The 24,671-nt window shown below is 46.4% G+C and overlaps 1 protein-coding gene across 2 annotated transcripts in view; it reads left to right on the top strand.

Annotated features, from left to right (window-relative positions):
• The first annotated feature begins 5,566 nt into the window (after positions 1–5,566).
• Positions 5,567–24,671, top strand: part of STK38L (serine/threonine kinase 38 like) — a 39,032-nt gene continuing 19,927 nt past the window's right edge. The window contains exons 1-3 of one of the 2 annotated variants that reach the window (XM_088676790.1): positions 5,927–6,078; positions 23,789–23,933; positions 24,327–24,417. In XM_088676790.1, coding sequence (XP_088532916.1) covers positions 24,365–24,417 — 53 coding nt within the window. In that variant the 5' untranslated portion in view covers positions 5,927–6,078; positions 23,789–23,933; positions 24,327–24,364. Of the gene's footprint in view, positions 6,079–23,788; positions 23,934–24,326; positions 24,418–24,671 lie in introns of both variants that reach the window. The other variant, XM_035126721.3, reaches the window with a different exon arrangement.

Below are 24,671 nucleotides of genomic sequence, written 5' to 3'. Positions count from 1 at the left end.
AGATGTGGCTTAGTCTTGCAAAATACCCTTGGCCAATATACCACAAAGCTTTAATGTAAGGCTTGTCTCCTAGTAAATAAATGCAAATATTTCAATAATTCATTTCGTATGGTTCTTCAAAACTAGTGTACATTCTCAAGGAGTTTTATGCCCATTTAGAGACAGTTTTCAGTGTTCATTCTATCCATTTAGAGAGGGGACAGCCCACCTTTCAGATTACATACGCTTATCCTACAGCAGCATCCATTTCATTAGCTCACTGGCTTATAGACACTGAATGTTTATTGCTATAAGCAATTAAAAATACTGTCAATCTTGCTATGTTATAACTTCCCAACCACAACATGTTCTTAAGATAGAATCATAGAGTTGGAAGAGACCACAAGGGCCATCCAGTCCAACCCCCTGCCAAGCAGGAAACACCCTCAAAGCATTACTGACAGATGGCTATCAAGCCTCTTAAAGACGTCCAAAGAAGGAGACTCCACCACACTCCTTGGCAGCAAATACCACTTTCGAACAGCTCTTACTGTTAGGAAGTTTTTCCTAATGTTTAGGTGGAATCTTCTTTCTTGTAGCTTGAATCCATTGCTCCGTGTCCGCTTCTCTGGAGCAGCAGAAAACAACCTTTCATCCTCTTCTATATGACATCCTTTTATATATTTGAACATGGCTATCATATCACCCCTTAACCTTCTCTTCTCCAGGCTAAACATACCCAGCTCCCTAAGCCGTTCCTCATAAGGCATCGTTTCCAGGCCTTTGGCCATTTTGGTTGCCCTCCTCTGGACACGTTCCAGCTTGTCAGTATCCTTCTTGAACTGTAGTGCCCAGAACTGGACACAGTATTCAAGGTGAGGTCTGACCAGAGCGGAATACAGTGGTACTATTATTTCCCTTGATCTAGATGCTGCAGCCCAGAATTGCATTGGCTTTTTTAGCTGCTGCATCACACTGTTGACTCATGTCAAGTTTGTGGTCTACCAAGACTCCTAGATCCTTTTCACATGTACTGCTCTCAAGCCAGGTGTCACCCATCCTGTATTTGTGCCTTTCATTTTTTTTGCCCAAGTGTAGTACTTTACATTTCTCCCTGTTAAAATTCATCTTGTTTGCTTTGGCCCAGTTGTCTAATCTATTAAGGTCATTTTGAAGTGTGATCCTGTCCTCTGGGGTATTAGCCACCCCTCCCAATTTGGTGTCATTTGCAAACTTGCTCAGGATGCCCATCAAGCCCATCATCCAAGTCGTTTATAAAGATGTTGAATAAGACTGGGCCCAAGACAGAACCATGTGGCACCCCACTAGTCACTTCTCTTTAGGATGAAGAGGAGCCATTGATGAGCACCCTTTGGGTTTGGTCAGTCAGCCTGTTACAAATCCACTGAATGGTAGCATTATCTAGCCCACATTTTACCAGCTTCTTTACAAGAATATCATGGGGCACCTTGTCAAAGGCCTTGCTGAAATCAAGATAGGCTACATCCACAGCGTTCCCGTCATCTACCAGGCTTGTGACTCTGTTTAAAAAAAGAGATCAGATTAATCTGAAATGACCTATTTGTCAGAAACCCATGCTGACTTTTAGTGATAACAGCGTTCCTTTCTAGGTGCTCATAGACTGTTTGCTTAATGATCTGCTCTAGAATCTTTCCTGGTATTGATGTCAGGCTGACTGGGCGGTAATTGTTTGGGTTCTATCTTTTCCCCTTTTTGAAAATAGGGACAACATTTGCCCTCCTCCAGTCTGCTGGGACTTCACCTGTTATCCAGGAATTCTCAATCATTACACTGCCAGTGGTTCTGAAATCACCTCTGCCAGTTCTTTTAATACTCTTGGATGCAGTTCATCTGGCCCTGGAGACTTGAATACATCTAAACTAGCCAAGTATTCTTGTACTACCTCCTTGTTCTGGGCTGTGTTTCCCCTGCTGAATCATCTGCTCCATATTCTTCAGGTCGGGCATTGTTTTCTTTTTGGAGAAGACTGAGGCAAAGAAGGTATTGAGGAGTTCTGCCCTTTCTCTGTCCCCTGTTCACATTTCATTATCTTCTCCTCTAAGTGACCCCACTGTTTCCTTGTTCTTCCTTTTGCTACGGACAAACTCATAAAAGCCCTTTTTGTTGCTTTTAACCTCTAGCAAGCCTGAGTTCATTCTGTGCTTTAGCTTTTCTGACTTTGTCTCTACACGTGCTGGCTATTTGTTTGAATTCCTGTTATACTGTTATATACTGTTATAGATATACTGTTGTTTTTGTAATTTAATCTAAAATATATCCAAGAATGGGGACAAGAAGTTTTATGTGAATTCTTGCAACCTCAAAATCATTATAATCCCCCCACTGAAATGATAGCCCATCTATCCTTTTTAATAATTGCATATTATTAAATATGCACAGAATCTCCACTGGCACCAATGGCTGCATATTAGCAGAATGCTCATCTGCAGAAAAGAAGGAAGAGGATTATTAACAAACATGCTGTTGGACAAATTTGCCCCATTGATCTTCCCCAGAGGGGAAGAAGGAGTCAGACACCAAGACCAGGCAAAACCAAAGGTTCTTTATTCTGAAGACAGAGCTGCATGGGCAACTAACTCCCCGACACGTGCTGCAAATAGGGAGAGCCCCGTCCTGTTCACATCAAAGGTACCTTATACCACACATGCTTCCAAACTTTACGCAGCCCTGTTAAACTTGCTTAGCTTAGTAATGAGACAGAGCCGAGAGGGAAATACCGGTAGTGCTGCTCCAGTTCACCAAATGAAAATTATCACACTAATTAACTGCAGTGCTTGAGAAATGAAGCAAAAGGGACAAAAGGCAAAGATGAAGAATACAAGCAATATGTAAAATGTTAGCAGCAGCAGGCACCAGGAATGGCTCTATAAAGGGTTTCATGCTTTTCCAGCCACTGCAGTAATTATTTGTGCAAGTATTATTATTTATTTAGCTGGCCAGTCAAAGCCATTTCCCAGGTGTGGTTGCTGTCACATCCTGACAGCTTCTAGGAGCCACAGGTGAGAGCTGAGTGCAGGGTGGGGACCAAAGGTGGACAAACTACCCCAGAAGGAGCATGACGTGTCCCCCACCAGACCTGTCCCACACTACCTCCTCCGCTAACACCCCAGACCTAGTTAGCATTCTGTTTTTAATAGTGGCTTGCAAGATGCAGGGTCCTTTCCATTTAAAGAATAGAAAAAAGAAAGTCTATATTTATTTCTCCAGGTAAGGTTCAATAGTCGCTCTTGCTTAGAAGTAAAACCCCATTGAAATTAGTGGGCTTCGCCTATTTGAATAGATGCAGAAAATATAATTGTCCTCTGCAAGTTTGCCAAAGCCCAAGTACCACCAAAGGCCTTTTTATCCTCGTTGTGGCAACATAGCTGCCAAGTTATCCCTTATTTTAAGGGATTTCCCCTTATGCTGAATAGGCTTCCTCGCGAGAAAAGGGGAAACTTGGCAGCTATGCAAGGCAGTTATGTCCACATAACATGCATCCAAATGGTCCACTGGAATTAAAGTTGCAGAAGCTTAGTAGTGGAAAGGAGGCCGAGGCTGTCTTTCAGAGAAGGGTGTCCACCCCCGCTACGCCCATAATTACCGGTAGGGTCGTTTGTCTTGTAGATGGCTTTTGCGATGGTTTAATGGCAAGGAAAACTCAGCAATGGCCAGAGGATTGGAGAAGATCAGTCTACATCCCAATTCCAAAGAAGGGCAGTGCCAAAGAATGCTGCAACTACCGCACAATTGCGCTCATTTCACACGCTAGCAAGGTTATGCTTAAAATTCTACAAGGCAGGCTTAGGCAGTATGTGGACCGAGAACTCCCAGAAGTGCAAGCTGGATTTCGAAAGGGCAGAGGAACCAGAGACCAAATAGCAAACATGCGCTGGATTATGGAGAAAGCTAGAGAGTTCCAGAAGAACGTCTACTTCTGCTTCATTGACTATGCAAAAGCCTTTGACTGTGTCGACCACAGCAAACTATGGCAAGTTCTTAAAGAAATGGGAGTGCCTGATCACCTCATCTGTCTCCTGAGAAATCTCTATGTGGGACAAGAAGCTACAGTTAGAACTGGATATGGAACAACTGATTGGTTCAAAATTGGGAAAGGAGTACGACAAGGTTGTATATTGTCTCCCTGCTTATTTAACTTATATGCAGAATTCATCATGCGAAAGGCTGGACTAGATGAATCCCAAGCTGGAATTAAGATTGCTGGAAGAAATATCAACAACCTCAGATATGCAGATGACACAACCTTGATGGCAGAAAGCGAGGAGGAATTAAAGAACCTTTTAATGAGGGTGAAAGAGGAGAGCGCAAAATATGGTCTGAAGCTCAACATCAAAAAAACCAAGATCATGGCCACTGGTCCCATCACCTCCTGGCAAATAGAAGGGGAAGAAATGGAGGCAGTGAGAGATTTTACTTTCTTGGGCTCCTTGATCACTGCAGATGGTGACAGCAGTCACGAAATTAAAAGACGCCTGCTTCTTGGGAGAAAAGCAATGACAAACCTAGACAGCATCTTAAAAAGCAGAGACATCACCTTGCCTACAAAGGTCCGTATAGTTAAAGCTATGGTTTTCCCAGTAGTGATGTATGGAAGTGAGAGTTGGACCATAAAGAAGGCTGATCGCCGAAGAATTGATGCTTTTGAATTATGGTGCTGGAGGAGACTCTTGAGAGTCCCATGGACTGCAAGAAGATCAAACCTATCCATTCTTAAGGAAATCAGCCCTGAGTGCTCCCTGGAAGGACAGATTGTGAAGCTGAGGCTCCAATACTTTGGCCACCTCATGAGAAGAGAAGACTCCCTGGAAAAGACCCTGATATTGGGAAAGATTGAGGGCACTAGGAGAAGGGGACGACAGAGGACAAGATGGTTGGACAGTGTTCTCGAAGCTACGAACATGAGTTTGACCCAACTGCGGGAGGCAGTGCAAGACAGGAGTGCCTGGCGTGCTCTGGTCCATGGGGTCACGAAGAGTCGGACACGACTAAACGACTAAACAACAACAACAATGGCAAGGCCATCATCTCCCTCCCTCCGCCCCTCTGGCAAAAAAACAAGCTCAGCCTGTCAGCTCACCTTAATTCCCAAAGCTCCGATTAATACCCCAGCAGGCAAGAATCTAGAGGAGGAAATCTGGCACCCCACTAACCCATAACAATGTAAGTTGATGCACTTTTTAAATAAGGAGCGGCAAAAAAGGAGGGGTGGATGGGCATGACCAACAAACTGCACGTAGTTTTCCACTAGGTTCAAATAATACCTCCACGCCCCTCCCTGCCTGCCATCTGCTGCTGTGCTGGCAGAGTTCACGGAGAAGCACCCAGTCGAGCTCTCCATTGTCATGCTGGGAATATTTGTTCTCTTTCCGCTTACAGCTGGTCTTCGCTGCCCTGCTTTAGGATAAAGCTCTAGCATTCCCGCAGAAGGGCCACTCTGTACTCTACTCTACGCACAGCGATCGGGCTCTGCGGAAAACACAGAATGCAGTTCTATGTTAGCCATTTGGATGTGCATGTCTGCGCGCGCGCAGTTAGCCTTGCCTAGGGCGCAAAAGAAGCCTCGGCGCGGCCGCCACCACACTACGTACGACCATCAGCTGGGGACCCGCTGCAAAAGGTGGGCCCCGCACAGGGATCCGATCCCGCTCGTTCCCGACTGCGCTGCTCTCAGGGTCACCCACAAACAACTCCCGCGCGGGAACTTCAGCGCCGCTTGCTGCGCGCCGGCCGGGATCCCCAGCTGCGTAAAAGCAGCGCCGGGCGCACGTGCCACTCGGTCGCACTCGGAGCGCTTCAGCCGCCGCCGAGAAGCCAATAGGCAGCGGCTCTCGGCGCCCCCTTTCCTTTCTTGTGCAAGGTGATCTACCCTCTCGCGAGAACTGGCTAGTAAACAGATAGATCCCTCCTGCTCGCTTGGCTGCTGCTGCTGCTGTTGTCGTCTCCCTCCCTCCCTCCCTCCCTCCCTCCCTCCCTCCCTCCCTCCATTAGAGGCACAGGAGGGGAAGTGGCCAGACGCTCGGGCTGCGGGCGAGTGAGAGAGAGCGAAGGCTTGGCGAGGTGAGTGCGGATGGGGAAGGAAGGAAGGCTGTCCCGGTGAAGCCCACCCCCTTCAGAGAGAGGTGGGGAGGGTGAGGGGCGGGCGGGAGACTTGTTTCACTTTGGTGCACTGTCACACCTACAAGGAGGTCATGTGGAGAGCCCCCCGCTTTCTTTCTTTCTTTCTTTCTTTCTTTCTTTCTTTCTTTCTTTCTTTCTTTCTTTCTTTCTTTCTTTCTTTCTTTCTTTCTTTCTTTCTTTCTTTCTTTCTTGTGAGCCATCGGCAGAGGCCAGAGCCATCCCCGTGGGGGGAAATGCCAGATGCTTCTGCCGAGAGAGGAGCAGATATTAGGAGGCTATCCAGAAAGAGGGGAGAGTGTATGCATGTCATATAAACGCTGTCAGTTTATATTTCTCTGTCTCCTGCTGGCCCTCCCCCAATCTTGATGCAAGAGTGAAGTGTAGGGTGTACCGTATTGGGGAAATGAGGTGCCTTGTTACATGCAGCCTGTGACACGGTTGAGAAGTGCCCTTTTTCACCTGAGAAGTGGGGGCAGCTAAAGGACAAGCTGTGACTCAGTTCCAAGCCTCATATCTGCTTCCCAGTATGAGAGAAATTAGTTCCACTTGCTCACTTGGCTGGCTGTTTCAAAGCCTTGCTAATGTGGCAAAGGGATTGTCACTGAATTCATAGCAAAGATTCCACACACAGACAATTCTGTTCCAAACATAGATTGGCACGTGTGCTAAGTCACCTTCAGTTTCACGCTTGTGGATGTGCGCCATCAGTTGTTTTGGATTTCAGGTGTGCATATGCATTCAGATCAAGTTGTGATCTCAAAATGCTCTGGGTTCCCAATTTTGTCAGCTACTTTAGCAGGTTTATATTCTTTCTGAAAAGTTGCCATGTTTTAGACTGCTGCTGTATACATGCTTACTTGGGACTGAGCCCCATGCAACTTAATCCCAAGGAAGCATGCATAGGAGTTCTCTAAATACTTTTTTGGGTTGTGATTCCCAAATATTTTACCAAGAGAGCTCAACGGTAAAACTGTTCTCTTCTTTTCCCCGACCTCTTGCTACATAACCCACTGTTGGCACCTTTGTGACCTGCATGTTCTGTCAGATACATTCAATAATGTGGCATCTTTTTAACAAGGATTTACAAGCCTGATAGAGGCCTAATACTGTACATAGTTCAGATATGTTCAGTTTTATTTTTTTCAAATTTGAAATGCTATTGTTAGCCAAACTTGAAGTGATGGGGAAACGTGCTTTAAAACAAATAGACTGTTCTAGAAAGCAATGTCCAAAGGGCATAGCACAAAGGTTAACTTGACTTCCTGATCAAAGTTTTGTTAGTTGAGGGTCTGCTTGAATCTTTTTGAAATACTGTAGGTTTGGGGAAAGAGCTAAAGGTGCACAGAAAGTAGGATAATGTTTAGGTTGTAGGCCTGATGCTTTAAAGAAGTCAAGTTTGTTAGAACAAAGCCTTCAAGTGCATACATGAGACAAAATGGTACATGAGAACAAAGAAGTTGGTGAACAAGATTAAAATCTGTATTTTTGATTAGCAGGTTTGTTTATTAGGAGTTAATTTTATGCTCTTAGCGTAGAACTATTTCATTGTCATTAAGCATGTGCTGAGCTCATGTTTCCTTTTGTGCTTGTTCCATATAGAGGGGTAGGTCATCAGGTCTGCAGTCTGTTTTTGTGTCTTACTTTATCTCAATTCTCAAATATCCTGCTGTGTGGCAGACAGTTCTGCAAAGTCACTTTCTGTAAATGGATCTCCGTGGAGAGGGATGTACGCACTGCTGCATGTACAGTATACAGGGTTCTGTGGAATATATTGTGAAATAGAGTCGCTTCTCTTCAGACAGCAAGAAAGAGCAAGAAATAAAAATAAATCTCATTAACAGCTTTTCCTGGTTATTTTGCAATCACTGCCATTTTCATTAATTTCTTGATTAACTTAAACTGGACTACTTACTAGGTGAAAAGTCAGTGAAGTTTTATTGACTTTCATGAGTTTTGTCAAGCCAAGGAACTTCCAGATGATGCAGTAAGCAGGTCTCAACACAGCATGCATCCTAGTAATATGTAATAGTTTGCATCAGGCATAGGCAAACTTGGCCCTCCAGGTGTTTGTGGGACTAGAACTCCCACCATCCCTGACCACTGTTCCTGTTAGCTAGGGGTGATGGGAGTTGTAGTCCCAAAACATATGGAAGGCCGAGTTTGCCTATGCCTGGTTTACATGATATATGTAATAATATATAAGCTTTTCCGGATCTAGTCTAGCACCCATTCTCAAACAATGGCAAGACAGATGCTTTGGGAAGCCCTTTGGTAGGGATGAAGACAACAGTCTTCTCCTTTTTGCCCTCCAGCAGCTAGCATTCATAGTACTAGGGGTTGTATTTATATGGCATGGCCGATAGCCATCTTTCATAAAAATTCCCCTTTAAAGTAATATAAGCCACCTTATCTTTAGGCAGAAAGACCAGTCTTTTCATAGGCTGTTTGTGGAAATCTTGCACTGGCTTTGTTCTCATTGAGAGATGTGAATCTTGGAGGCAGTGTTAGAAACTCGGATATATAAGCTAGGCACCAAGTGGCTCCTTAAACCAAGATTATAGTTGCCAGGCTGCACAGAAGCAGCATTTTGGTTCCCGAAATTCATTCTGATTGTGTAGATATAACTGATAGAATTCTACAGGATATGGTATTAGTGTGTGAAAACAGTCAAGATCTAGTGATCCCCAGGCATGGATCCCCAGGCACTCAGTTGCAAGTGGCTGACAGCCAGGTGCAGAATCCGCCTGGGCTGATTTCGAACACTGCTTGGACGCAACAGTTCAGGCACCTACAACAGAAATGAACACTCAAGGTGAGCCTGTGTTCAGAGTAAGAGTTGGGAGGACCCTGATGTAACTTGAATAATCCATTCCTTCTGTCCAGATATTTATTTATTTATTTATTTGCAACTTACCAAAGGAGCAGCTTCCCCCATTTCCATAGGCCTCTGGTTCCAGTGATGAACCGCACTTGCGATTTGTAACATTTAGCATAAATCTTTGTTGTTTACGACTACTACTACAGTACTTGCCCTATCCTTGGTAGAGAGAATGAGAATGTGATGCTGTTCTTTCCAGGGAGGGGGGTGGAAATCATTATTCTGTTCCTACAAATTTATATCCCTTTTTCTTCTAGCTAAGAGATTGTCAGCTTCTGTATTTTCAGTGGTCACTCTTGTAGATAGCTGTGTACAAGACAGTAGTGTGAGACACTCCAAAAAAGTCTGGACTAGTACAGGTATCAGTAGTTACCGGTATGTGGGGCTCATGTGCTCAGGCGCTGCGTAAAATACCTGAGGAGAGAACAGGTTTCGTTCCTTTACAAGTTAAATGGTAGACTTTAAATGAAGCAAAAACCACACACCTTGATTAGACTTTGGCTCCAGATACAATGCATTCATGGTCCTATCAGGCACGGTTTGTTCATCCTTGCTGTAGTTTAAATAGTCAGACTTTTTCTATAGGCTTGGCTTTATCTTTGTAGCAAGTTGCAAAAAATTCTCAGAAATAATCTTTGAGAATTCCTGGAGAACAGGCGAAGTCCCAGCAGACTGGAGGAGGGCAAATGTTGTCCCTATTTTCAAAAAGGGGGAAAGAGAGGACCCAAACAATTACCGCCCAGTCAGCCTGACATCAATACCAGGAAAGATTCTAGAGCAGATCATTAAGCAAACGGTCTGTGAGCACCTAGAAAGAAACGCTGTGATCACTAAAAGTCAGCATGGGTTCCTGAAAAAATAAGTCATGTCAGACTAATCTGATCTCATTTTTTTGAAAGAATTACAAGCCTGGTAGATGAAGGGAATGCTGTGGATATAGCCTATCTTGATTTCAGCAAGGCCTTTGACAAGGTGCCCCATGATATTCTAGTAAAGAAGCTGGTAAAATGCGGGCTAGACAATGCTACCATTCAATGGATTTGTAACTGGCTGACTGACCGAACACAAAGGGTGCTCATCAATGGCTCCTCTTCATCCTGGAGAGAAGTGACTAGTGGGATGCCACAGGGTTCTGTCTTGGGCCCAGTCTTATTCAACATCTTTATCAATGACTTGGATGATGGGCTTGAGGGCATCCTGAGCAAGTTTGCAGATGACACCAAATTGGGAGGGGTGGCTAATACCCCAGAGGACAGGATCACACTTCAAAATGACCTTAATAGATTAGACAACTGGGCCAAAGCAAACAAGATGAATTTTAACAAGGAGAAATGTAAAGTACTACACTTGGGCAAAAAAGATGAAAGGCACAAATACAGGATGGGAGACACCTGGCTTGAGAGCAGTACATGTGAAAAGGATCTAGGAGTCTTGGTAGACCACAAACTTGACATGAGTCAGCAGTGTGATGCAGCAGCTAAAAAAGCCAATGCAATTCTGGGCTGCATCAATAGGAGTATAGTGTCTAGATCAAGGGAAGTAATAGTACCACTGTATTCTGCTCTGGTCAGACCTCACCAGGAGTACTGTGTTCAGTTCTGGGCACCACAGTCCAAGAAGGATACTGACAAGCTGGAACGTGTCCAGAGGAGGGCAACCAAAATGGCCAAAGGCCTGGAAACGATGCCTTATGAGGAACGGCTTAGGGAGCTGGGTATGTTTAGCCTGGAGAAGAGAAGGTTAAGGGGTGATATGATAGCCATGTTCAAATATATAAAAGGATGTCTGTGAGGGACAGGGGATATCGCGAAGTCCCTCCCCTCCTGAGTTCAAGCCAATCCCCGAGCACAGGGGGAAGCAGAGAGAGTTCCGATTCCAGTGGGGAAGCAGGAAGTCGTGTCCGAGGCTCAGGCAAGGTAGAGGAGCCAGGGTCCCAGGTGGGACAGGAAGGGGCGAATAAGGGCGGGAGACCCATCCCCCCAACTCCGGAATTACGCAGAAAGAGGAGGGGAAAGAGGATGGGTCTGCCAAAGCTTTTGTGTTGGAGAAAGACGCGCCAAAAGCCATTAGGAGGTTCTGAAACCGACTGACCACATCACTCCGTGTAAATAGCAATGACTCAAGCACTGTAAATACGCAGCACCAATAAAAGAATAAAATGCAGAGCTGCGTAGCGTCGTTACTCTGAAGTAGTCCGCTCCGGCCACTGTGACAGCAACCTCCTAATCCTTTTTGGGCTACTTTGGAGTTGCCGGGATGAGCGTGTCAGAGGCGGAGAGATGGCGGCAGATCGCGGAGCAAGCCCAGCAAGAACTGCAGCAGCTGTCGCTGCAGGCGCAGGGGGAATTGAAGGCAGCTAAAGAAGAGACTAAGAAGGTCCAGGACGACCGGCTACAACTTGCGGAACAGGTGAGAGCGCTACAGGAAAGAGAGCAGGAATTAAGGGCGGTGGCGGTAGACCTCCAAAACAAGCTGGATGCAGAGAAAAACAAGGCGGGAGGGGCACCCCAAGTCCAAGTGCTGCCAGGAAGGAGAGCCGGGACGCTAGTAAGCAAGTTTAATGGAGACCCGAAGGAATATCAGGGCTTTGAGACTGAGATTGTGTATGCTCTTGAGCTGCACCACGATGAGTTCCCTGATGATGAGCACAGGGTAGCGTTTATTGTGGAGCACCTTACCGGGGCAGCCAGGGAGTGGCTAAGACCGTTAATTGCAACAAAGAATCCTTGCATGAAGAATGTCAAACTATTTCTAGAAGGTTTGAAAACGATGTATTCGTCCGATAGTCATATGGACCAGACTAAGGAGGAACTTCACAATTTACGCCAAGGAAATATGACAGTTCGCGCGTATTGGGCGAAATTCACCATGCTGGTGCACAGATTGGGGTGGGAACTAGAGTCACCCCCAATGCAAGCGGCGTTCTACTTGGGGTTGCATGAGGAGGTGAAGGATGAGCTCTCGAGAGGTCCAAAGCCCAGTAATATGGATCAGCTGAGCAAAGCGGCTCTGGCGGTGGGGGTGAGACAGGAATCCCGGTGGAGCGACAAGCAAGCAACGCGCGCAAAGCGGGCTTGGTTCCCACGGTCGCAGGAGAAGCCACCCCCCCAACAACCCTTTCAAGCCACGCCTGGGGCCAGTCAGGACCAGGAACCCATGCAGATTGATAGCGCGCGCGCGCGGGCTTTTCAAACCCCAGCGGCGCCAAGACGCAAGGAGGGAAGGGGTGGGAATTGCTTTCTCTGCAACTCCCCCCAGCATCTCGTCAGAGACTGCCCACATCGCAGGGAGTGGCAAGGAAAGGCGGGAACGGTTGTGCCCTCCCCCACTGACGCAGCACCACAGCAGGGAAACGGGAAAGCCTGGCTGCAGGAGACAAGGGGCAGCAGCCAGGCACAGTCAGCAGACAACAGCCCCAGCCCACCCACCCGCACAGAGAGGAGCAGAGCCAGCCCACCCCTCCCAGAGCAGGAGTGGTTCTAGAAGTGACGCTCACGCTCCCAAATGGCTATCCCCTGACAGTCCTCGCCTTAATTGACAGTGGGGCGTCAGCGAACTTCTTCTCGAGGAACTTTGCAGAAGAGCACCAGATCCAGCTTCTGCAGCTGGATTTTCCTCTGCACGTGGCGACCATTGACGGCAGAGAGCTGCTGGGAGGGGCCATCACTCATCAACCCCCCCCCCATGAAAATGACGGTGGGAAGGCACTCAGAGACACTGGCATTCAACGTCACCACCATCTCAGACCCCCCCATCGTCTTGGGCATGAGCTGGCTGGCGCGCCACGACCCCTCCATCAGTTGGCACCAGAGATGCATCACTTTTGGATCGGACTTTTGCCTGGAACATTGCATGCAGCACCAACCAGGGGAGGGGCCTCCGATAGCCACGGTGGCCACCATGCACGTCAAAGGGGGTGAGGCGATACCCAAGCCGTACTGGGACCTGCAGGAGGTCTTCAGCGAAGCGGAGTCCGACCACCTACCCCCACACAGGCCTTTTGACTGCCAGATCAACCTGGTGCCAGGGGCAACTATACCCCCAGCCAAGCTGTACGCCATGTCAGACCAGGAACTGGAGGATCTGCGCGCTTTCATCGACAAGAACCTCAAGCGGGGGTTCATCAGAGAAAGCAAGGCAGCAGGGGGCAGCCCAGTCTTCTGGGTGGACAAGAAAGACACGCAACAGCGCCGTCTGGTGGTGGATTTTAGACGACTGAATTCAGTGACAGAGCCAGTGGCTTTCCCCATGCCCAGAGTGGATGATCTCCTGACAGCGGCACGCAGGGGCAAGATTTTCACCAAGCTAGACCTGAGGGGGGCGTACAACTTGATCAGGATCCGGGAAGGCGATGAATGGAAAACCACGATGTTCACGCCTCTGGGCTCTTTTGAATATCTGGTGATGCCCTTCGGGTTGCAAGGGGGCTCAGCATGCTTCCAGGCCTTCATGCACCACGTCCTGGGGTCCCTCCTCTTCAGGAAATGCTTGGTCTTCCTGGATGACATCCTTATTTACTCCAATGACCCAGTGCAGCATGTGAAAGATGTCAGGGAGGTGTTGCAGCGCCTGAAGGAGAACCACCTGTATGTGAAGCTGGAGAAGTGCAAGTTTCACACCAAGGAGGTGGACTTCCTGGGCTACAAGCTGTCAGACAAGGGGCTGGCGATGGACAAGGACAAGGTGCAGGCCATCCTGGACTGGCACAGCCCCAGGACGCGCAAAGATGCCCAACGCCTACTAGGCTTCGCCAACTTCTACAGGAAGTTCATCAAGAACTTCTCTCGCGTTACGGCTCCCATCACTGACTGCCTGAGAGGCAAGCAGAAGTTCAGGTGGACACCAGAGGCGCAAGCAGCGTTCGAAAGCCTCAAGAGGGTGTTCGCCTCAGACCAGAACCTGTTCCACGTGGTTCAGGACGCGCCCCTACGCGTGGAGACAGATGCTTCTGATAAAGCTGTGGGCGCCATTTTGTTGCAACTGGACGCCAACAGAGAGTGGAGACCCTGTGCCTTCTTCTCCAGGAAGTTGACCCAGCCAGAGCGAAACTACACGGTGTTTGATCGGGAACTTCTTGCGATCCACGCTGCGTTCCAGCACTGGAGACACTTCCTGGTGGGCGCCAAGCACCCCATCCAAGTGTGCACGGACCACAAAAACCTGGAGTTCTGGAGAACTGCCAGGGTGCTCAACCAGCGGCAGATACGGTGGGCAGAGTTCTTCTCGAACTTCAACTTCTCCATACACTACATCCCGGGAGAGCAGAATGTCAGGGCGGATGCCCTCTCCCGCAAGCCAGAGTACATGGAGGAGGAGGCGCCACCGGCACCCAGGCACATTTTCCCCCCGTCAGCATGGTCCTGCGGAGCAGCAGTGGTGAGCGAGGCAGAACTCACAGCACTGACGGCAGCGGATGAATTTGCCAACCGCATCTTCAGAGAACTGAGAGGGGGGGGAGCAGGCAAAAGACTTTGCAGAACGCAGGGGGCTGCTTTTCTACAAAGGTGCACTGTACCTGCCCACCACCCAGCTTAGACGTACGGTCCTCAAGCAGATGCACGACAACCCAACGGCGGGTCATTTTGGGAGGGACAAAACCACTCACCTAGTCATGAGACACTTCTGGTGGCCAGGGGTGAGGGAAGATGTTCGAGACTATGTAAGGGGCTGTGACACCTGCCAGCGGGCAAAGGTGGTCAGAGCAGCGCCACCGGGATTGCTGGAGCCCTTAGCCACGCCACACAGGCCGTGGGAAGTGGTGTCCATGGACTTCATCACAGATCTGCCTTCTTCCAGGGGCAAGACCGCAGTGTTGGTGGTGGTGGACCTCATGTCCAAAATGTGCCACTTTATACCGTGTGCCAGGGCGGTCTCTGCAGAAGAGACAGCCAAACTGTTTGTGGATCACGTATTCAGACTGCATGGATTACCCTTAAGGGTTATTTCGGATCGGGGCCGCCAATTTGTTTCCAGGTTCTGGCGGCGGCTCATGAACCTCCTGCAGGTGGAGGTCAGCTTGTCGACGGCTAGACACCCGCAGACCAATGGACAGGCGGAGAGGGTCAACGCCATTCTGCAGCAGTACCTGAGATGTTACGTCAGCCAGAGGCAAACGGACTGGGTGGATCGCCTGCCACTGGCAGAATTTGCCTACAACAATGCGGTGCACGTCTCCACAGGGGTGTCGCCCTTTAAGGCCAATTACGGGCGTGACCTCAGATCTTTCCCAGAGAGGGAGGGGGAGGAGGAGGAGGAAGGCCCACAGGCTGAGGATTGGGCAGAGGAACTGGAGACGGTGCACCAGCAGCTCAGAGAACACTTGGAGAGAGCCAAGGAAGCGTACAAGAGGGGGGCAGATCGCCACAGGCGACCGGGGGAGGTCATTAGGGTGGGGGACAAAGTTTGGTTGTCCTCGGAGGGCCTTCCCATCAGAGGGCGATGCAAAAAGCTGGCGCCCAGAAGGTTGGGCCCCTTCACGGTCACGCAACAGGTCAACCCGGTGGCATACAGGCTGGCACTGCCAGAGGACATGAGGGTGCACCCAGTGTTTCATAGATTGCTGCTGTCGCCGTACAGGGAAAGCAGCAGGCTCCGAGACAGCGAACAAACCCCTGAGGGAGGGGGGGAGAGGGAAGGCAGGGAGCAACTCAATGAGGCCACAGCCATCCTGGATTCAAGGTGGGGGGTGGGGGGACTGGAGTACCTCATGGCATGGGAGGATGCTCCACCGTCCCAGAATGAATGGGTCCCAGCCACTCAGATACAGGAGGAATTCCTGGTAGAAGAATTTCACGCCCTCTTTCCCCATAGACCCAAGCCCTGGCACATGGAAAGGGAGGGGGAGGGGGAGGAAGCACGGGAGAGCAGTTCACCATGGCGCTGGGAAGCGGAGTTTGAGGAACCAGAGGATGACGTATGGGTGTCACCGAGATCCACCCAGTCAGAGGAAGGAGCAGATTGGCAGAACATTTTTACCCCCACCAGCTCTGACGCCACAGACTTTTTGGGATTCCCGTCCTCCCAGGCGGAAGGGGGGGGGCTTGGAGGACTGGGGGGAGGTGTTCACACCAACGGGCTCGGAAAGCACTGAGTTCTTAGGCTTCCAGTCGTCACCGACACCTGGGGGGGACCTGGGGAGGGGTGAAGGAGAGCTTGGGAGGGGGGTGGATGTGAGGGACAGGGGATATCGCGAAGTCCCTCCCCTCCTGAGTTCAAGCCAATCCCCGAGCACAGGGGGAAGCAGAGAGAGTTCCGATTCCAGTGGGGAAGCAGGAAGTCGTGTCCGAGGCTCAGGCAAGGTAGAGGAGCCAGGGTCCCAGGTGGGACAGGAAGGGGCGAATAAGGGCGGGAGACCCATCCCCCCAACTCCGGAATTACGCAGAAAGAGGAGGGGAAAGAGGATGGGTCTGCCAAAGCTTTTGTGTTGGAGAAAGACGCGCCAAAAGCCATTAGGAGGTTCTGAAACCGACTGACCACATCACTCCGTGTAAATAGCAATGACTCAAGCACTGTAAATACGCAGCACCAATAAAAGAATAAAATGCAGAGCTGCGTAGCGTCGTTACTCTGAAGTAGTCCGCTCCGGCCACTGTGACAATGTCATATAGAGGAGGGTGAAAGGTTGTTTTCTGCTGTTCCAGAGAAGCGGACATGGAGCAATGGATTCAAACTTCAAGAAAGAAGATTCCACCTAAACATTAGGAAGAACTTCCTGACAGTAAGAGCTGTTCGACAGTGGAATTTGCTGCCAAGAAGTGTGGTGGAGTCTCCTCCTTTGGAGGTCTTTAAGCAGAGGCTTGACAGGCATATGTCAAGAATGCTTTGATGGTGTTTCCTGCTTGGCAGGGGGTTGGACTGGATGGCCCTTGTGGTCTCTTCCAACTCTATGATTCTATGAATATGAATAATATCAATATGAATAAATCTGTCTTTACCCAACCTGTGAAAATATTGTTGTTTACATGTGAAATATTTTTGATTTTATTCCTCTTTTAGACTTTTTAATTGTCATATCTTTATATTCTCTGAAATGCAGATAGATGAATAAAAAATGTGAAACAGCTTAATCTCTGAAATTATATCACGAAAGATCTGTAGCAAGCTCATCTGCTAGGATAATACAAGGAATTACTTTAAATGCAGTATTCATCACTCAGATGTAAAGAGTAGATTGGTATTATGCAGTAAATTGTTTGGTTTTGTTGATCTAGTGGAGGCTTTACATATCTTTTGGTAATGATGGCTGGCATAAATCAAACATCCTATTGAAAATAAAATCACATAATCTTATCTCACTCTCTGTTCATTTTGGTGTATAGCTACATTTATAAGAGACCTGCTATTGACAGTAATTGCATTATAACGTTCTTCAGAGAATGAGCTCTGTAAACAAGCAGCACAACTAAAGTTTTAATTGTCTGTCAAACATTTGTTACAAATATTTTTAAAAGGATGTTGAATGCATCTTGATCAAGCAGGGGAAAGAGTGGAGGAAGATTGGAGAAAGTTTAAAATATATATAGGGAATTACTTTTGAAAGTTGAAAATCTGAACATCTAGGGAAATACAGAAGTTAAGGCAATAGGGAGATAAGAGGAGTCTATAAGGTTGAAAAATTGATATGCAAATATAAAGATGAGATTAAGAGGAATTAAGGAGATTATAGTATGGAGGAAGTAAAAGAGATGAAATAGAAATTGCTACAGTGATATTCAAAATGAAAATCAGATAGTGGGGAGTTGGGGAAGCCAAAAAGACAATGATTCAAAAAGTTGATTAAAGATGATATGCTTATGTTTTTGTATGTATTGATGTTTTTTGTATTTTTGTATTGATGTTTTTTTTGTATTTTTGGTATTTTTGGTATTTTTTGTATGTTTTTTATGTTATAAAATGCTTAATAAAAATATTTTTTTAAAAAAATGAATGCATCTTGATCAAGGAACCATGATGGAAATAAGAACAGAGACAATAAATAACTATTGCTTCAAAACTATGCTAACAGCTGACCTGGTGCTTGAAATGCCAGAGAGAGGCTTATCCAGCTGAGAAGATCTGTGTATCCATGGCATCTGAATGTCTTTTGGCAATTGCTCTCTCTCCCTCCATCTGCAGAAGCAAGTGAGCAAAGGGACATGTTTCTCTAAGAATAACTGAAAACAAAAGCTTAGATCGACCAGTGAAATATCTCAGACATTTGTTCCTTGCAATTGAAGTGTAGTTATTTGTTGTTTTATACCATGTTTTTGCAAAGGGTGTTGATACAGTCTGTTGTGCTGGACTCATTGGACTGAGGTTCTCAAAAGTTCCTGTTATGGGATGCTTTATAACCGTGGTTCCCAAACTGCTCCCCTCATGCTGATGATCTTCCAACTCTGATTCTATGACCTGGAATTCAATGGATACTAAATCCAAATGGTAGTGAACTCCTAGAAAGTTCAACGACCTAACTGAAATAAGGAAGGGCTGTTATCACTACAGCACAGAAATACTGTAAGGCTAAAAATAGCAAGCATTGTAACAAATGCTTACCAGATGCAAGGTTACAGTCCTAAATGTCAGGCAGTTTATTTTGCTGAGATTAGTAGAAATAATTAATAGAGACACTCTTTCATCTCAAAAACACATATGATTTTATAAATGTCCATCAAATAAATAGCTGGACCCTAACTGCTAATAGGGACGCAGGTGGTGCTGTGGATTAAACCACAGAGCCTAGGGCTTGCTGATCAGGGTCAGTGGTTTGAATCCCTGCGATGGGGTGAGCTCCCATTGCTCGGTCCCAGTTCCTGCCCACCTGGCAGTTTGAAAGCACTTCAAAGTGCCAGTAGATAAGTAGGTACCGCGGATGATGCCCTGATCTTATCCAGGACTCCAGTCGGGCTACGACGGGCGGTATGGTCATCAGCTGAATGGGCCTGAATGGGCCAAAGAGGCCTGTCTTGTCATAAATTATCAGAAGACAAAAGTAATGTCTTTCGCCAAACGCCCTAAGATTCGTCCATGGAGCATAAATGGTCGGAAAATTGAACAAGTTCACTGCCTAAAATACCTAGGTATAGGTTTCCATGATAAAGGGCTAAAGAAAGCCCATATAACACAGGCAGTGGCAGTTGGCCATAAGTCCTCCGTAGCTTTTTTTAGATCAAAGGAGGCACAATATATACCTGCATCCCTAAAACTTTTTGAGGCAAAAGTGATGGCCCAATTGCTCTACGGAGTCCAACTACATGTTCCGCCACCAAATCTGATCCCACTTGAAAGAGTCCAGTCAAAATTTATTAGAGCAGCCTTCAAACGCTCCCCTGTATGGCAAACACTGCTCTACGTCTAGAAGCAGGCATAATGTGTGTGGAAGGCAGAGTTTGGATATAGGCTTGCAACCTCTGGCTGAAACTACATCTGAACCCCCAGGGCCTAGCCCCGCTGACATTAAAAGACAAACATCAGTCTGCTTGGAGCAGGGCCGTAGTTAATAAGATGATAAGTACAGTCACGAAATTAAAAGACGCCTGCTTCTTGGGAGAAAAGCAATGACAAACCTAGACAGCATCTTAAAAAGCAGAGACATCACCTTGCCTACAAAGGTCCGTATAGTTCAAGCTATGGTTTTCCCAGTAGTGATGTATGGAAGTGAGAGCTGGACCATAAAGAAGGCTGATCGCCAAAGAATTGATGCTTTTGAATTTTGGTGCTGGAGGAGACTCTTGAGAGTCCCATGGACTGCAAGAAGATCAAACCTATCCATTCTGAAGGAAATCAGCCCTGAGTGCTCACTGGAAGGACAGATCCTGAAGCTGAGGCTCCAATACTTTGGCCACCTCATGAGAAGAGAAGACTCCCTGGAAAAGACCCTGATGTTGGGAAAGATGGAGGGCACTAGGAGAAGGGGACGTCAGAGGACAAGATGGTTGGACAGTGTTCTCGAAGCTACGAACATGAGTTTGACCAAATTGCGGGAGGCAGTGCAAGACAGGAGTGCCTGGCGTGCTCTGGTCCATGGGGTCACAAAGAGTCGGACACGACTAAACGACTAAACAACAAAGTACAGTATAGGCCTTCACCCAACTCTCCTGTTGTCGCATGATTACAACTCAGCAAAGAATAGTGTCAAACAGAGGATGACAGATATCAAGAGACAGAATGATTTGAGCAATGTTCCTTATTTTCTGATCCAGCAGGAACGGAGATATTTGTCCCTCCCAGCCAAATATCTAGCTCATCTCGAGATACCTTCACATAGAAGAGCGATCGCCCTGTGTGCCACCTGCCGTTTTGCAAGGGAAATTTAGTCGGGTTCCACTGGGCGAGAGACTTTGCCCGTGTGAGTCCAGTGAGGTAGAGACCATCGAGCACATGCTTTTGCGATGCTGTTTCTATGGGGACATACGAAATGATCTTATTTATACGACACTGGCTGATTTCCCAGGACGATCGGATAGTTTCTATATGAAATGGCTTCTCTCGGACTCTAACTCAAATGTGACACCCAAGGTAGCTAAATTCTGCACTAAAGCCATTAAGCTTCGCCCTAATTAATACCACCCATATTATTTTATGATAGAGCCAGAGAAGAATCAGAGTCATTATTTGTTATAGTTCATCCTCTGATGTAGTGCTATTTTGGTTTAAGGATGGTAAATTTTATTAGTCTATAATTCTAGAATATATTTTAGATTATATCTCTGAATGTTTTCCTTCTTATGTTTTACTAGCTGGCCCGGCCACGCGTTGCTGTGGTTCTTTCCTGTGATTCACCCCACTCTGTCCGGACACATGACTTATCCTGCCCTCACCCCCGATTCATCCCTGTGACTGTCCCCGTTCTGTCCCGACCCATGAGCTATCGAGCCCCCTTTTCTCCCCCACCCCCGCGGCACATCCATGTGACTGGCCCCACTCTGTCCCGACCCATGAGCTATCGAGTCCCCTTCTCCCCCCATCTCTCCGGCACATCCCTGTGACTGGCCCCACCCTGTCCTGACTCATGAGCTGTTGGCATAGGTGTGAACTCCCAGATAGAAAAATCCAGGATCGGCACCGGAAGTCGCACTGCGGCCATTTTGGAACTGGGCAGAGCAGCACTGGAAGTTGCTTCTACGCATGCTCTGCCCATTTCCAAAATGGCTGCAGTGCCAGAAATCGCTTCTGCGCATGTCCAGAAACTCCAGACATGCACAGAAGGAGCCTCCCCAGGCCGGTAAGAATCCGGGGGATTTACAGGGGTTTTTTAAAAATCCGGGCTGCCAGCGGGAAACAGCTGGAAAAACGGGGGTTTCCCGGGGAATACGGGAGACTTGGCAACTATGGCTATCGAGCCCCCTCCACCCCCCACCCCCGTCTGCACCCTCTGTTGTCCCCGTGGATTGTTGCTCCCTCCCCCCTGTATTTCCATACCTGGGCCCCCACCCTTGGAGAAGGAACTGTCAGCTTCTGGGTTCTATTTCCCAGCATGCACTTTTGTCTGAGCCCTCTGTTGTCCCCAGGGAGTGTTGTCGCCTCCCCCCTGTATCTCCATTCATTGGCCCCTGCGCATACATCGTGAACATTTCTTTGTACTGTATTTAGATTTTAAAAAGTTGAAATAAGAACATGAGAAGCAGAAGTTATTATTGTTTAATTTTATTTTGGGGGTTGTCATTTATTTTGGTGGGTATTGTATGATTTGGGCGTTGTGTGTTTTGTGGGGGGGTTTGTGTGTGTTTTTGGTTGTTTGGATAAAATTTGGAGTAGGTGTTTTGAATGTAGGGTGTGGTTTTGGGTTTTTTTATTGTGATGTTTGTGATGTTTTATTTCTCTAGTTGGGGTTGTCATTTATTTTGGTGTGTAGTGTATGATTTTTGGTGTGGGTGGTTGCTTTTTTATTTTTGGTGTAATTTTTTGGAATGTAGGATGGGATGTATTTTGTTTTTTTTTAATGTGTTTGTAACTTTTTTTTATTTTTATGGTTTTTATTGTGGGTATAATTAAGGAGTATTTGGTGTTGAGGAAGGTGAGGAGAGGTCCGTTTGGACACCGGGCATGCGTAGAAGCGACTTCCGGTGCCGCTCTGCTCAATTTCCGGTGCCCACACATGGGAAGAGCGGCACCCAAAATGGAGGCTCCCTGGCAGGTAGGAAATCCGGGAGATTTCCGAGCGGGGTTTTTTAAAAAATAGGGGGGGGGGGAAACACACACTTAACTGGTTGCATCAGGTCTTTTAGATCTCATAAGGATTTTAATTATGATTATACTTGCTTGCTTGTTTTCGCTAGTGTAAATTTTAAAGTCATGTTTAATTGTTCTCTCCTTGACAATAAACTTGAAAAACCACTAGTTTCAAAAAATATACCTAAGCCTTTACTAGTTTGTGGGGGCCAGCAGCAAGGGGGTGGAGAGCTCAGACAGGTTCCTTTCTAGCCAATTTCACTGACATTTTCCTTGACATCTTCAGTGGTGGTTGACATGGCAGTGATTTCAATGTAACTCTGCATAATATATACATTCAGACAGGGTGGATTTGATTTAAATCACGATTTAAATCACTAGTCAGTAAGGCTTGATTTAAATCATAGTTTTCTACATAAAGACTAATTCTTGCTGGTATAACTTTAATATGCAAGTAGATGAAGATTTTTAGAATAACAACTTTTCATATTAGGTTTTTTATCCCCAGTTTAATAGGTTAATCATTCATACTGTATTTGGACAACTTTTCTGTTGTACTTAGGAAGGAGAAAAATAATCATTACCTTAATAATAACAATTTAAATAGATTTATTCAACTGAAACAATAACATTACAGCATATGTTATTTGCTTAAACAAACATCCATGTTTGTTAACTAATTTGGCTAAACAAAAACAATATATATATATTTTAAGAAACTTAGACTGTCAGCCCAGCCTACACATGAAAAACTTAAATACTGTCCACTCCAAACCAATCAGAAAAATATTGTTTCTATTCTATTCACTGGACTTCTTGAAACTTAGCACTGATTCTGTATTCATAAGTTTGTAGAACAATAGGATTAAGGTCTTTTTCTCAACTCTGTTCATGTTATAACATTTTTGCTGTGAAGAAGAGGCATGTGATCTCTGCTGAGTCAAATTCAGTTTTGAGAACTGCAAAAGTAAACCAAGCACCTGTGATAATATCTTGCAGGCAGAGAAACTGCCCAATGATCTTACAAAAACCTCTGGAAGAGCATGACATTGTGAATGGATGAATGGAATTTATTTACCCCCAAAATTAAACATATACAACCTTATTCTACATAATTAAAAAACTAATCTTTATTTCATGATGGAATAACCTTTGGATGGTAATGTATTTTCCTCAAAAAGCATTTTTTTAAAAAATCCAATTTAAATAAAAAAAATCATTTTTTTTATTTTTATTTTAAAAATCATTGATTTTTATCCACCCTGCCTTCAGATCTACTTTCCTCTTTCTGTTTCATTGGGTTCTGGGTCTTTGTTTGTGTGTGTGTGTGTGTGTGTGTGTGGAGAGGGTGTTTACAGGTTCATACTGTATGGGACACAGGCTGAAAATAGCAGTATCAATCTGCTGTACCCAAAGGAGATTCCTGAGTGACTTGAGTCCATGATGATTGACTTCAGATGTTTATAGGCGGGTGAATAGTGGAACATCCCACAGTATGAAAGCGTCCCAGGCAGAAATTAATACTGTAAGGGACTCTGTGTTCCTCGTCACGGGTTTCTGTTTTTTGGTGAGGGGAAATGAATTTTCTTCTGTGGAGTAATGATGATTTTATGCACTCTGTTTCAGTACATGTTACTATGGCAATGACTGCAGGGACTCCAACTTCCTTTCCCATGAGCAACCACACCCGGGAGAGAGTGACAGTCGCCAAGCTCACACTGGAGAACTTTTATAGTAACCTAATTTTACAGCATGAAGAAAGAGAAACCAGGTACTGGGTGTTAGATTTCTTCTACACTGAGATTTCTATGTGTGGTAGATGTTTGGTGTGTGTGTGTGTGTGTGTGTGTGTGTGTGTGTGTGTGTGTGTGTGTGTTATTCCCCCTCAAAACATGTTCACAACTCTGGCTAGCAAATAACTTTTAACTGGCCACCTATTTTCTCGGTGTGAATAGCTAAAATGGTTTCAGCAGCTTTCCCTTGTGCCATTTCAGCCGCTGTTCTGCAGCTGTAAACATTGTTTACAATGTTTATATTTGTGTATCAATGTACTTGTTAATTACAGTAACCCCTTGGAAAAGCTGAGGTCTCAAAAGAAGCTTGGAAAAGCGAGGTCTCTGCTTTTTATCTAGATGTTCAGAAAAATGTACCTTTTTATTTTTAGTTGGATATTATTTCCCTACACCAAGTCAGTGAAGAAACATGTTTTGCGATACTTTGCAAGAAATGTTGAAGAGAGGAGAAGGTGGAGACATGTAAGATGAGAGAAGATTGTTCTTATGTTGTCTTGTGTCCTTCTATTCTCTTGTGTCGGGATTAGCAACCAGGAGGCTGGACAGTGAACTTTTTACTCCTCTCCTCACCTTCCAGGGAAACACAAAAGGGACCCAAGCAGGCGAATAAGTCTGTGAGTGGTCCTCTGGATCTCTGTATGTCACCCAGACTTCCCCAACCTGTTGTCCTCCAGATGATGTTGGACCCAAGCTCCCCTCACTCGCAGCCAGCTTGG

The sequence above is a fragment of the Zootoca vivipara genome, chromosome 9, assembly GCF_965207765.1.
Source record: "Zootoca vivipara chromosome 9, rZooViv2.hap1.1, whole genome shotgun sequence".
NCBI lineage: Eukaryota > Metazoa > Chordata > Lepidosauria > Squamata > Lacertidae > Zootoca > Zootoca vivipara.
Note: the sequence above shows the minus strand (reverse complement) of the source record. Positions and strands in the feature narration are given on the sequence as shown.